This window comes from Leuresthes tenuis, unplaced genomic scaffold (assembly GCF_036924035.1).
Source record: "Leuresthes tenuis unplaced genomic scaffold, fLeuTen1.0.hap1 SCAF_24, whole genome shotgun sequence".
Classification (NCBI taxonomy): domain Eukaryota; kingdom Metazoa; phylum Chordata; class Actinopteri; order Atheriniformes; family Atherinopsidae; genus Leuresthes; species Leuresthes tenuis.
Window position 1 is genome coordinate 10,051,867 of NW_027325378.1, and position 14,285 is coordinate 10,066,151.

Genomic DNA, 14,285 nt, shown 5'->3' on the forward strand with positions numbered 1-14,285 from the left:
CCCATTCAATGTGCACTTAAATTCCACTTAGATCGACACGATGAGCAGGTGTACTCTTTTTTAAATAAAGATTTATGACCATAAAAGGCTGACAGGCCTTTCCCCCCCTCTTAAACCATCTACTACATTCAGATTAACCATGAAAAGTAAAGAAAGACAAGAAACATCACTCATCTGACACCAAGAAAATGACGTTTCCTGCTGTAGATGCATTTTTAATAACAAAAACAAATATTAAAAAAAAAACATTTTAGTATAGATGTTATGATGTTTTTATGATTAATGTCTCATTCAAAGCAGGCATATATCAGGCCATCACACCTGCTCCAGGTTAAACGAATTAACCTGTTATTGCTCTCACCCTTTTACTCACCTTTGATAGCTTGTGAATATATATATATAGATATTTATATTTGTAAACTGCGCTCACCCAAACCTGAATGAGAAACGTGTTTCAATTGGAAATATTTGCGTCATTTTCGCTTTCGTTGAAATATTCGTGGAATAAATATTGCAGCCAGCATCTTGCTTTACATTGACGAGAGCAGGAGGCGTTGTTGAGTCCACCGCGCGCTTGGGACAGCCCCCCGACAGACTGCTGCACCAATCGCCTCCATCTGAGCGGGATTAAGTGTCAAACGGAGCCCCTCTCTCACACTCGGGATAACATTATAACTTTTGAAAGGTGGGAAAACAGCGCTGACTTCTCCTCCAGTCTAACGGCCACAAGGACGCGCACCGAGTGACCAATGGAGAAATCCAAAAACTTTCGCATTGACGCGCTTTTAGCAGTCGATACACCCAAGGTGCAGACCTCACCGCTCGCGCTGGTGACTTCTCTGTCCTCCTCCTCCGCTTCATCCTCCTCCTCCATCCCGTCCTCTGCAGCCGCGGAGCTGACCACCAGCGCCGAGTCTTTACGCGCCGAGACGCCGTCCCCGCCGAGGATTTCCACCTGCGGCTTGATTCCCAAACCGGGTTTCCTCAACAGCCCGCACAGCATGGTTGGATTACACCCGCAAAGTACCGCAGGGATCCCCGCGCAAGCTCTCTACGGCCACCCCATGTACACCTACTCCGCGGCTGCACTCACAGGCCAACACCCTGCCCTGTCCTACTCCTATCCGCACGGCTCCCATCACCATCACGCCAGTGATCCCATTAAACTGACCGCCAGCACCTTCCAGCTAGATCACTGGCTGCGGGTTTCCACAGCCGGGATGATGCTTCCCAAAATGTCCGACTTTAATTGTGAGTAACAGTTTCATTCCAGGATATTCGAGTCATTTCTCCTCTGTTAACTCTAATAAACACAAATAGTATCAGGGCAGTTGGTGATATGGTAAATATCACTTATTTATACGTTTCTGAATTAAAACATGTTGGAGAATATATCTGACAAAATGTCATAGGCCTCCATTCATTCGCGGTTAAATAACTGGAGAAAAGCCTGACTAAAATCCCCATTTTGCTTTTTAATGTGTGCTGCACAGTTCCCATCAGATTGTATCATCTGAATGAAGAGGCTGTCACTAGTGGCGGCTTTTTGGGAGAGGAACTAAAATGGACAGATAATGGACAGTGGGAAAGTGGCAGAGGAGTGTGAAAGCCACAGTCGACATGCGATTTGCTCACCAGATACTGCCTTTTTTGTTTCTGCTCGTTTTAACAGATTTGTTCAAAATGAAGGGGGCAAATAGCTCCTCTGTGGACATATTCATATGTGAACCAGCTAATGCCTGAGTAAAAATATTGTACTATGAGAGAGGTGGAGGATTTATGATTTTGAAGACGGCGCTTCCTCTTACAATCTAATATCTTTCAAAATATGTTGTGTATTTGTATTCTCGTTTCTTTTTTTTGAAGATTTTTTGTTTTGTATTGCAGCTCAGGCGCAGTCCAACTTGCTCGGGAAGTGCAGAAGACCAAGAACTGCATTCACGAGTCAGCAGCTGCTGGAGCTGGAGCATCAGTTCAAACTGAACAAGTATCTGTCACGACCCAAGCGCTTCGAGGTGGCCACGTCCCTCATGCTGACAGAAACTCAGGTAACGCATATCTGAACAGACAAATGTTGGAATGTTGGTTTTCATGAGAGAAATAAATGCAACACAGCTTCATTAAAAGTAAATAAGAAATTAGGCAAAACCTTTCCAGAGGTAAACAGAATTCAAATGGCATAGTTTTACACAGGAAAAAGCCACTAAGGTCAACCCATTAATGGCTTAATTACATTTCTAAAACTCAGAATTTGATTTGTTTGTAGTTTACAAAACGTTAAACGTGTATGAATAATTACGGCACAGAAGACCTTAATGTCAGATGGATTGGTGATCTTTACGCACTGTTACGCACTGTTTGCGCCTTTCTTATTGTAATTGTTAAGTACTTTGGAGGCATTTCAGATATGAACATACATATTAAAGTGGTGATAAGACATGCGAAAGGGGGCGTTTACGTAAAAAAAAATTATTTTGGGAAAAAAAAAAGATGTTCCTTAGCCAGCACAGAACCGGTGAGGCTGAAGTCTCTCTTTTTTTAATAATGCCAACAGAGGCGTCCTTAAAATTAACAAATATATTACACCCACCCCTCTCCAGGTTAAAATCTGGTTCCAGAACAGACGCATGAAGTGGAAGAGAAGTAAGAAGGCCAAAGAGCAGGCCGCCCAGGAGGCCGAGAAGCAGAAAGGCTCCAAGAACGGGCAGGAAAAATCAGACGGACTCGATCAATCGGATTACCACAGCAAGACAGACTCAAAAAACGGCAGAATAAGAGACTTCAGGGACAGTGACGACGACGAAGGGGACAATTTCCTGTACAACTCGTCAGACTGCTCTTCAGACGACGAGCGGAATCACAACAGCGATGCGAGCCCGCAGCCCTGAAGCAGGAAAAAGGGAAAGACTCAGTTTAAAGACTTTGGCTATTCTCGCTATAAAATCCACCTGCATGTAACCAGGCCTCCCCGTCACCTACACGGGAAAAAAAAGAGATTTTTGTTTTCAAAAGAGTAGCCTACGTTTTCGTGTCATTAGCAAGCAATAAAGGAAGAGACACACGTTTTTATTTACTCATAGGAGCAGCATTTGTCCCTCCGCGACGTGGTGAGCCATCATTCTGCATGACGCTGTTAACTGACTCAGGATTAGCAATCTTTACCTGTTGTGGTGGTTAGTTTGTCAGCAATAAACATTCAGCAATGTCCTGTAGTCCATACCCCAAAAATGATTTGCAGTCACTTGTCTGATTTTGTTTCCTGTGATGTCACATTTCCACTTATATAAAGCGGAAAAGTGTTTATTTTTCTACACTGTATTTATGAATCGCTCAATAAGTGCATGCTAAATTATTGTTTAGCGTCTCTCTTGCTGCAAACATAGCGAAATAAAAATGTTTTTATATGTAAAAGCCGCTTTTTTTCTCCCCTTTTTAACGCATATATTGATATTCTTGTCCCTGGATTGGTGGTTTCCTGGCGGTGTTTCAGCCTGGATGCGGACAGAGCCGTGCGCTTCTTCTCTTTGCTCTGACAGGTCGGGTCATGGGAATTACTGTTAATGGCGCTGTCGGATCTGTGCAAACGTGCAGTGAGAGCAAACAGCAAGTAGGCAGTCAGACGGAGGAAACATTTCACACCACACTAGCAATGGGCTCGCATTAATAAACCGTTTAAAAAGGCGTGTTGAGCTTAATTTGGCTGCTGCAGGCACCATTTCCAGCGACTGAAATCATTTCAAGGTCAACAAACTCACAACAAACTTAAAATTAAATCTCTTGAAATGTGCACTTATTTAAATCCAACTTTCAGCACTATCAGCCTGTATGAAAATATCAAGTTCACGAGGAATCTTGAATCTTGAAAGACAAAAAAAAAAAAAAAGGTGTTTCTGGGTAATGTTTTGATTTCCAAAAGGATTCTTATTTAGCTTCTAAGACTGAGCAGAATAGGCCTAAATCACCTGTGTTCATCCACAGCAATGTTGGAGTGATTCTGTGCCATTTGTAACAGGATTAGCGAAGGATCTGTTGGTTATCTTCATCTGTTTGCTTTAGCAGGCTGAATTAAAGTTCAGCTGAGGGTCACCAGGTGAAGCTCAAGGGAGAGCAGCGCCTCGTGGCTGCAGACAATGACTCCTGTATGAACTGCACAGTGAGCCTATTGATCCAATTCATTTCACTTTAAAAGGAAAATCTCTCTCTCTCTGATTATTCTCCATTTTTCACTGACTCCCCTGGAGCGTTTGTGTCCTGAAGTTTCGCACTCTAAGAAGTTACCTGGAAAGAAAACGGCTTCCTTTGTGAACCAGTGGCGAACATTTCCTCTGGCTGACTTCATGGCCCATTCCTGACCCCAGGCCACCCACGCTTCAGCCTCAGATTGATACAGGCCACACCAACGGAGCTAATTAATAGGAGCAAGTATCAAATGTAACAGAATGACTCTGCTATGCAAACCATGCGGGAGGATACTGGTGTCAGCGAGCAAACAGAACGAGCCAGATTCAGAGTCCCCGGCTCATTTAATAGGAACGACACCACAGTCGTTTATTCTCATCGTCCTTGAGTCTTGCTCTAACTCACACACACACTCACTCACTCACTCACTCACTCACACACACACACATACACACACACAAGCAAAGTGGAAATAGCTACAGAAGAAAGTGAGCTTATAAATACTCACCAATCAGCTGGGTTTAAGATGGAAAATGCTTGATTTAAAGGTGCATTACACTTGTAAATAGACTAAATAAAGCCAAAAACAGTTGGTTCCAGGTGTGTAAATTGTGCAATATTAACACTGGATGTAAACTGCCTCCAAGAGGGCAGTCTCAAGTAAAAAAAACAACAAAAAAACCCACACATTTGGAGAAAATTGAAAAGGGTTCCAATAAGTGTTATATTATTATTATTCAGAAGCTCTACACTGTTAATCTGCTGAAGGACAACCCCCTTTTTTTTATTATTAACAAATATACAAGGACCAGCATGGACAATACATGTAGGAGATGAAAATATACAATTTATGTGGTGGCTTCATCAAATCATCATCAAGTAAGCATGTTTAGTTAATAATAGCAGGAAAATAGGCCTGAAACAACGAGCACTACGAGAAAAGGTTGTGCATGTTGAAATAATTAAAAGTTGTCAATTCAATATTAAAAGTATTTCTATTCTGTTCTCTCAGCAAGTCTGTGCTCTTTCTGGGGGGGTGGGGGTCATGTCACCCCAACAAGTCTTCTTTTGTTCCACAGTACATATTTTGGGATTCTGAGGTGTGTGTGCCTGTGTGTGTTTTACAGTTTGAGCTTGGCCTCTTTGGCCTCCATGGCTTTGGTGGCGACCTGGGCGCCCTCTGACAGCAGTGCTGCTTGCTCAGCTGGTCCCTGTGACTGGGCATTTCTCAGAAGGAAGTGACTGATGAAAAGCTTCAAGCCCTCCCGCAGCATTCCAAGCTTGGGAATTCCTGAAATCCTGGGGAATGGGGAACAACGAGGGACACTGATCTTCACTTTTTCACACAGCGAAGAATGTTTTTTTTTTTTTTTAAAGGACAATGATGAAGATATCTTTAGGTCGAAATGTTCTGCAGATGATAACGTTGATCTTTGCAAACTTTCTGATTCTACTGCAATAAAAGTAAGGAGCTTGTGCAGACATTCACGGCCCCAAGAAGATGAATCTCGATGTATTCAGTAATCTTTTGATTTTTACAAATCACTGGTGGGTCAAACTACAGCCTCACAGGACTGCAATCACAGCTGTACACATTTTGTTTTCCAACGTGTCTAATTTTGAATAAACTTGGATGTTTAAATCTCAGGTCAGAGTAAGGACTCACCTCCCAAATATGCTGGCTAGCTCCTCCGGTTCAGTCTCTTTCAGCAGTTTGGTCAGAACTTGACGCAAAAAGCGCACCGTGGGCTTGTCTAGTTCCCCAAACTCTATTACCTACAAAGAAAAACATAGAGGTGAATGTAAAGAATATGTTTAAATCAGTTCATAACATCAATCTCTGCAGCCTTCACACAACACATGACTCACTTTGAGAAGGGACAGGGAGAAGCACTTTCTCTGAAGGAGGTGGGTAACCAGCTGGATCAGATTGTTGAAGGTGTTGCTGGGAAGGTTGGCCAGCTCCTTGAACTTGTCCCATAGGCTGAACTGGAACGTCATCTACACAGAGGATTTAATAAAGCATTCAACCGTGATACTGTGGTGCATCCATGTTTGAAGACAGCCACCAATATGTGTATTATTATTATGTATATTTAGGACATGGAGGCAGCTGGTCTCCCTCTGTTTCAATAGATTAATCCAGACGTAACGTACCGTTTTCATTGTGTTACTTTGGTTTTGTAATCATTGAGCTCTAATCTTATTATCTTAAACAACCAGTTAAATCAACCAAGTCTATTCAGTGCTAGACCTTCAACTCCTGTATTCTGTGAGGTACGAGGGCTTCGAGGCCCAAAACACACATGAGGACGAGGACAGAATAACAGGTGACAGATCACAACATTTCAGAGCGACAGCAAAATGGAAAATAACAATTCCTGACACACGGCGGCAAGAAAAACTTCACAAAACTTAAACTTTCTGAAAAGAGAGGTTTTGGTTTCAATGTGTTTTTGGAAAGGGTGTGAGGAGATCTAACAATATTTATCTTTGCATCATCTTTCAAAAATCCTATGCATGTTAAAAAAAAGCACCTTTTTATTTATTTTTTTTCATGTCTAATAAGAACGATGGAAAACTCGCTCATCAAGTGCGATGTCATTTTAGGGAAGAAAAAAAAAAAGAAAGAAAAGATTATCAAAAACAGTAGTAGACACCTCTAAATAACTGAGCAAAGATAACCCTCTCATCAAGATGCAGTTTACATGCGAATTGCAAACATTCCCATGAGCTCCGCTTGAAGCTCTTTGATGAGAACAATGGTCACTGGTCTCTGATATGAGCTGCTGGCCGACATGATGGCAGCGTAGGAAGTGTGCTCTCAGCCCCATTGTTTGCAGGCACAGTTTGAGCCAAATCAGAAGTGCGAGGTGTTAAAGGCTCCCACACTGCAGAGGTGAACTGAAGGCCACACACAGGTCGCACACACACAGACTGGGTGGCCACACAAATATAGCAGGCAATTAAAGGACTAAATGTTAACCCTTTTCTGTGTTTATAGGAACTTATCTGACACTAAAACAAATTAAAGCTTATCTAATCTATTTAAAGTGATTTAAAGGGTACTGCAATCCCTAACTGAAGATGTAAGATCTGTATTACCTGTGTTACCTTTGGTCTTTTACCTGAAAACGGCGATTGTGGGAGCAGAATTTCTCTCCCAGTACAGCGTAAAAGGCATTGAAGGTTTTCTCCTGCAAACAGCAGTCCATCAGGACATGAACGATCTCCCTCTCCTGCTTGTCCTTCAGACCCATCCTTTACACAAAGCAAATAAAAAAAGGCTTTGAACGAAGTCAACCTGGTGGGTAAACTAGTTTAAAAATATCATAACGTACTCATTCTATTCACGTCCTTTAATAAGAGGACAAAGATGTGAAGCAAAAACAAACCTCAACAGCTTCTCAAAGGCATCCAGGTAATCCTCACTGGTCATCAGCACACAGAAGATGTTTCTCCTGACTTCTGTGTTCATCCTCTGTTTCCTCGCCAGCTCTAAAACCTTGGCACTAAACTGAAGGCAAAGAAAAACAGTTGAGTTTGAAAAGCTGGATCATTAAAGAAAGAAATACACTCTGTGAGCTTCTGCCTCTGATTCTTCAACAACAACAAGGCTTATAAATGAGACAAAGCTTTTAAAATGTTACACATCATCAGTGATACGTCACGGCCCTCCGGTTCATGTCATTAGACTGCGGAATATCTTAATGCAGACACATTCTTTAAGATCTAACCAAGCTGGGTCAGCAGACAGATCTGACCAGTTTTCATGTGATCCCTCATTAAAACAGCTCCTCACTTACAGCAAAAACCTTCTCCTGTAGCTTATGTTAGAAGATCATTTTCTTGAATTCGAACACTACGATGGCAGACAAAATTCTTTGGGTCCAATCCATTATGAAGTGGGAACACTGTAAGTGGCAACCACAGAAGTGCTGAGCTGTGATGTCACACGGTAATCTAACACATCGAGGTAGGAGAGTTTGTTTTTAACAATAAGAGGTTCAAACCCAATGACCAATGATAAATTTGCCATTTCACCATCTCCATCCAGCGCAACTTTCTTTGCACTGGCTTCCTCTGTGTGAGAGAGTTGAATTTAAAATTAATTTGCTGGTCTACAAATCCCTAAATGGTTTGGGCCCAAAATACCTGCTAAATCTTCTTATTCCCCATCAACCATCAAGAACCCTTAGGTCACCTGGAAAGGGACTGCTAAGGGTTTATATTCCAAAACACGGTGAAGCATCATTCAGATATTGTGCTGCTTATTTCTGGAACAAACTCCCAGAAACACTGAGATGTGCCCCAAATGTTGCTACTTTTAAATCAAGGCTCAAAACTTTGAAATGTGATGATGGGTGCCAGTTGTTAGAGTTACAGATACTCTTGATTATTATCTCCTTTTTACTTGTCTTATCCTTTTTTACCAAAGCATTTTATTAATTCTATCTTGCACTACTTCTGGTTCCGGCTGAGTAGATTTTAACAGAAGGTTTTATTGTCTTGTTTAACGTGTCTTTGCATGTTTTTATCTTTTTATCCTTTCGTCCTTTTATTCTGTTATTCATTTTCCTGCTATGTAAAGCACATTGAGTTGCACTTGTGTATGAAATGCGCTATACAAATAAAATAGCCTTGCCTTGCCATCATGGCCGCGGTACATCGAGGCTCGGAGGTCCAAAACACAACTTTGAGGAAAACACAGAAAATATGAGGCACCTACATTTTGGCTTAAACATTTAGATCTATTCACTTTTTATTCACTTTTTTATGCACTGAGCCTGTTGTGTTTTGTATAATGCCTCTTTGTTAGGAGAAATTTTGCATTTTCTATCATTAGTTGTTTTATTTATTAAGTGTTTTTTTTAGTTGTCTTGTTGTTATGTTTTCTGAATTTTCTGCATGTTTTGAAGTGTCTTTTCTATATATTGGCATTTTGTTGTTGGGTGAAATCTTTCAGTTTTGACAATGCTTTAGTCAAATGTAGGCGTTTATTCTACACTGAACTATTCATTCATTTATTCTCTTATTATTTTGTGTCATGTCAGTTATTTTCCGTAACTCCAGACCAACATACACGAACAATCCCCTTCAAAAGCATCGTAATACACTGTAGACCAGTGACACAAATGTGACTCAGTTGAGGAACTAATCACGATCTGCTTTTTCTGAAATCCAAATCAGCTTCACAGCACATCGTATGCTTGCAGTTGTCTACCTGTCCTTCAGCAGAACTCTGCTTTGTGGTTGCGTCGCCTTCCTTGCTGATCATGGGTGCGCCGCTCCACGATGAGCCGACGATCCACCAACGGCCCACCTGCTCCGCTGCCAGGATGTTTTCCAGAGAGACTCTCAGTTTCATATCGCTGCCTGCCGCGCTCCGGTTGATCTGACCATCACACATGTATATTTAGTTAAAATGATTCAACAGCGAAGAACACCACACAGAGACTCCTGAACAGCAGTTTAAACAGGCACTCTGAAGTCAAGCTGAAAGTGTCAGAAGCACTGTGGACTTTAGAGTCTGTGGTGGTGGTGCTCTGGGGCCACCTGGTGGTACTTTTGGTAGGCTGACATTAAAAATAACACCAAATTGTTACTGTTAGACATATGAGAAAGAGATCCCAGAAGCAACAACATCTGAGAAAAGAATAGTTCAAACCCAGTGTGTTCACCACTCACCAGAGTCCTCTGCAGCTTCCTTAGTCGCTCCACCGGCTCAGGATCGTAGCCGGGGATCTTCCTCATGTCATTGTTCTTTAAAGCCAGCATGGTTTCCAGCATGAAACGCACCTAAAAACAAGTTTACAAATACTATATGAGCCTGAAAAGTTAAAACATCATCAGAAAACTAGTTAGACAATGTAAAAGTTAATTAAACCCTATTTGTAATGTGAAAGCGAGCAAAAGTAGAAGGTAAAAAGGTTCTTGTTTGGTCTACCCTAGTCTGATCCTGAAGCATTGACCCCATGCCTCGGGCCTTGTTCTGAGCCTCAGAGATGAACCCCTTCAGAGCCAGAGCGTCGTCCTTCCTCAGGGCGAAACCGACGTTCCTCAGCACAAACAGAACGAGCTCGATGTCCTTCTCTGAAAACGTTCCCACCAGGAGTTTCAGGATGTCGAAGATGAGGACGGAATGAACCACCTGGAAGTTATAGAGGTGAGCCACAATGGCGATGAGGTTGTCACACTCTTTGCTCTCACTTGGGCTCTTGTATGCCTCGTCAAACCTGCGCACGACTGTCTCCAGAAAATGGGCTCCCACCTGGAAGAGGGATAAAACGTGATTACAACTGCTGCAGGGCTGTGTCTGGAAGGCTGATGACATACGAGCCAAATGAAGCCTAACCACAAGGTCTGTTGTGATCTAATAACTGTTGATTACAATTTTTCTCTTGTAATCCAACTTCATTTGATTTATAGAATGGCGATCCAATACACATAAGAGACTACAATCCCATCACACCTTGCTGAAAGGGAAATAATCACTTTGTAGTTCCAAAGATTAGCTTCCAACTGAGACATGTGGGACATGCCACTCTTTCTGAAAACGGTCCTCCAGTGGATGATCCAAGATCTGATCTCAGTCTGCCGCTCAGTGGTAGTTATTTCACGTGGCTCTTATCAGTGTAGCAAATACTGTGTGAATCTCCATTAGTAGGAATTTTATGCATTCATGCTAAGAGCACATTTAGCTCATATTTAAAATACAAACAAACAATTTGCTCTGGCATACAGATAACTGGCGGTTTGATGCTCTTTTCTGAAAACTCTATACACTTCAAAATGAAGGATTAATGGATGTTTACTTACCTCCAGCCCCACAGCGTGATGGAGGATGCTGACAAGCAGCACGTGTTCCATCAGCAGTCGGTCGGGCATCAGGGTCGGGGTGACGCAGGCCGCGAGCATCACCTCTGTCAGAGTGTCGCTCATGTCCTTCCTGCTGCAGCTCATGTACAGCTCCTCCAGCTGACCACAGACGAAGGCCATGTTGGCCTCACTCAGCCTGAAAACGTTGCGTCAATCGTCATTTTGAGACACAACACGTGGCAACTTTAAGGGAATTCTGCATGATTTTAAGAGGAGACACTTGAGAAGCAGATGTAACATTAGTTAATGCAATCTAACATTTAGAGGTGATGCTATTCTCAGATTTCACAGAGGAACAGATATTTTATATAGGTGATGCTTTTTTTGTTATGAGAGCATTGGTCTAAACCTTACAACCTCCTCAAAGTCCTGCAAACGGAATTATCAAGATATTTCAGTTCAAAATCTGGATTTTCTCCAGACTTTACATGAACAAAAACTCACCAGAGCGCCTTATTTTGAAATGAAAATCAACTTTGTAAATTAGCAGAAGTTTTTATGTTTACATTTGTCAGTTTTATGGTTTTGTGCAACTTTTTTCTTGTATATTTTCTGGCTATTTTGGGAGATTTCAGTTTGGCTTCTGCTTGATCACCTGATCCACAAATGAACTGGATTTTTAAAAAACTGTTTCATGTAAATATCTTCCTCTAGAAAATAAGTCAATTCGAAAATTTCTAACTTTGATCAGGCTGCAGACGTGTCTCTCTTCAGGCATTTTTTTTTCCAGACGCATAACATTTTTCTGCAAATGTACATAAATTCTAAACATTAGTTAACAGTCGGACCACAAATAATCAGAATCATCCCACGGTAAACCACTGGTCATGATTATTGCCAATCAGAAATCAATTAACTACTTCACCTCTGACACTAAGCAATGTATTTTTCCTCCTAATGACTATGTCTATGTTTGTTGGCCAGGATTATTAGCAGCTGTGGCATCATCATGCGGGAATATGAAAATATGTAAGACCAGCCGGACTAACATGGCATCCATAACCTAACCTAATTTTTTAATTAACATCGGACTTGGATGTTAACATTAACAATTTTATGCAGCCTCCGTTGCCGAAGATATCGAAGAGATAGAAGTGGATAATACTTACCCTTAGAAATCATTACTATATTGGGTACCACCACATATTGTATGTCTAATTTCGTAGGAGAATCTGTGTCACCTGTTCAGCAGGCCTTTCACGTTTCTCTTCAGCTTTTCAAGCTCAGCTTTGCGTTTATCATCTCCAGTGTTACGCAGCTGGGGGGGCACATACTTGCCAGTTGTAGTGGTGACCTTCACATCAGGAGAATGTGGTCATGATTAGATCCATAACATCAATGTAATGTAAATTATTAGTATTATAGGTATTTTTAGAATATGAACTCACATCTTCTGGCTCTAAGCTTGATGTCTTTGTGTCAGGACTGTCAGCTTCTTCCTCTGTTTCCTCTTCTATTTCATCGTCTGAGTCAGCTGCATCGCTCTCATTCAGGTCATCATCTATTTCCTCTGCCTCCTCCTCCTCATCATCATCATCATCCCCCATCTCCTCTTCATCATCATCATTATCATCCCCCATTTCCTCTTCATCATCATCATCATCATCACTGCCTACACTTGCCATCTCATCTTCAGCATCTTCCTCTGCACCTGACCACGGAGAGTCATGCTCTTCTAACTTTTCAAAGTTCTCTTTGGCCATGTGCATGTCATCATCATCATCGCCATCATTGTACACTCCCATTGCTGATGAGCCAGAGTCAAGCACACCCAGAATGTAATCAAGTCCATCTGTCACAAAGGATTGTGGAAGACTTTTTTTGTTTTTCCTCTTGTTTAATCCAAGGCATCGCTCCAGCTTCTTTATCTCCCTGTCCTCTTGTTCGTTTGCCTCCAACAGTGCCATTTTTCTTGTTTCTTGAAGCTTGTTAACTTTCTTGCCTTTGTTGGCGACTGATGGAGTTTCAGACTTGTCTGATTTCCCCGGAGGTGGGTGAGCGGGTTTGCTTGACTGTGTTTTCGACACCTCTTTCTTTTTCTTATCAGTTTTCTTCTTCTGTATCGGTGGCTGTATTTCAGCGCTTATTGCTGAGTCTTCACCATCACCGGAGGATAAACAGACGCTCTTTTTGCCTTCATAGTGACTCCTCATCTTGGCTTTTTTCATCTTTCGCTTTTCTTTACGTAGTTCCTTTCTGCTTTTCTTTTTCACAAATCTCAGCCCAGGGTCATTCTCTGCTTCGTCTGCACCACTTTTGCTTTTAACGAACTCGTCAACAGACATCATATACTTCTGTAACACTGCATTCCCCTTCTTCTTCTTCTTCTCCTTGCTGTTCTGCTTCCATTTTCCTTTCATTTTAACAAATTCAAATTATTTTAGTACGGTAGATAAAGTGAGCTTGTGAGCGTTAATTTCCCCCGGCTTCACTGTAAACCAATGAAAAACAAAAGTAATTATACTTATATTCCTATCTTTATCATATAAATTTCTTTGACTTCACATTTACCTCCATGAGGACACCGTTGTTGATACGAACCACCAACACGTGACTATTTTCGTCCAGGATATGCGGAAATCTTGACGCACGGTGATGACGTACTTTATTTTGGGGCGTTTTTTTAGACAGCACGGAGCGGCTTCGCTTCGATGTAAACTGGATTTGAACCAGTCAGGGGAGTTCCTGCAGAGGGGTTAGGAAGCAGCAGCTGTAATTGTAGTCGCCAGTTGTGCGAGCTAGAATGTAGTAAGTCTGTAGCCTTTTTTGTATTTGCAATATGAAGAATGGAAGAAGACGATGTCACTATCAGAGAGCAGAATTTTCACAGCCAAGTTCGAGAGTACATCGTAAGTAACGGTGAAGCTAGTTGAGGCTAGCTGGCTAACGTCCTCTACAGCCCACTAACGTTAACGGGAGCTAACGTTGCCTTTACCTGTCAGTTTGACTTGGGAGTCACGATTAAGCGAAATTCTAAGTTTTAGAGTACAGCCCAAAAATGTGTCATTCAGTGTCTAGCTCATTTACGAACCAAACTTTGTCAATATCAAAAGCAGTGAGGGAAATTCTTAAAAGAAATCCACGAGCTTCCGTTGACGTTAGCTGCTGCTAGCTACTTAGCGCACTTACTTTCTGGGATTATTTTGAGCACTTTTGAGGCTTGTAAACATGCCCATGGTTCACTAGAAATGTATTTTGCTGGGTCAGGTACAAATCCAACTCAATCC

General features: G+C 41.8%; 3 protein-coding genes across 3 annotated transcripts in view; 2 read left to right on the forward strand and 1 right to left on the reverse strand.

Moving 5' to 3' along the window:
- Positions 1-749: 749 nt before the first annotated feature.
- mnx1 (motor neuron and pancreas homeobox 1) lies at positions 750-3,233 on the forward strand. The gene is made up of 3 exons (XM_072378620.1): positions 750-1,251; positions 1,888-2,048; positions 2,601-3,233. Exons 1-3 carry the CDS (start codon positions 750-752, stop codon positions 2,886-2,888), a joined length of 951 nt encoding a protein of 316 aa, XP_072234721.1. The 3' UTR covers positions 2,889-3,233.
- A 1,712-nt stretch (positions 3,234-4,945) lies between these two features.
- On the reverse strand, positions 4,946-13,626 carry nom1 (nucleolar protein with MIF4G domain 1). The gene is made up of 12 exons (XM_072378573.1): positions 13,570-13,626; positions 12,447-13,489; positions 12,240-12,352; positions 10,999-11,194; positions 10,127-10,450; positions 9,868-9,978; positions 9,404-9,574; positions 7,575-7,696; positions 7,308-7,440; positions 6,049-6,180; positions 5,846-5,955; positions 4,946-5,478 (listed from the first exon to the last, which is right to left on the reverse strand). The coding sequence occupies exons 2-12, from the start codon at positions 13,416-13,418 to the stop codon at positions 5,301-5,303; spliced, it is 2,562 nt and encodes an 853-aa protein (XP_072234674.1). The 5' UTR covers positions 13,419-13,489; positions 13,570-13,626; the 3' UTR covers positions 4,946-5,300.
- A 74-nt stretch (positions 13,627-13,700) lies between these two features.
- The window catches only part of lmbr1 (limb development membrane protein 1), a 32,176-nt gene continuing 31,591 nt past the window's right edge, over positions 13,701-14,285 (forward strand). Inside the window, exon 1 of the mRNA XM_072378149.1 lies at positions 13,701-13,907. Coding sequence (XP_072234250.1) covers positions 13,845-13,907 — 63 coding nt within the window. The 5' untranslated portion in view covers positions 13,701-13,844. The remainder of the gene's footprint in view (positions 13,908-14,285) is intronic.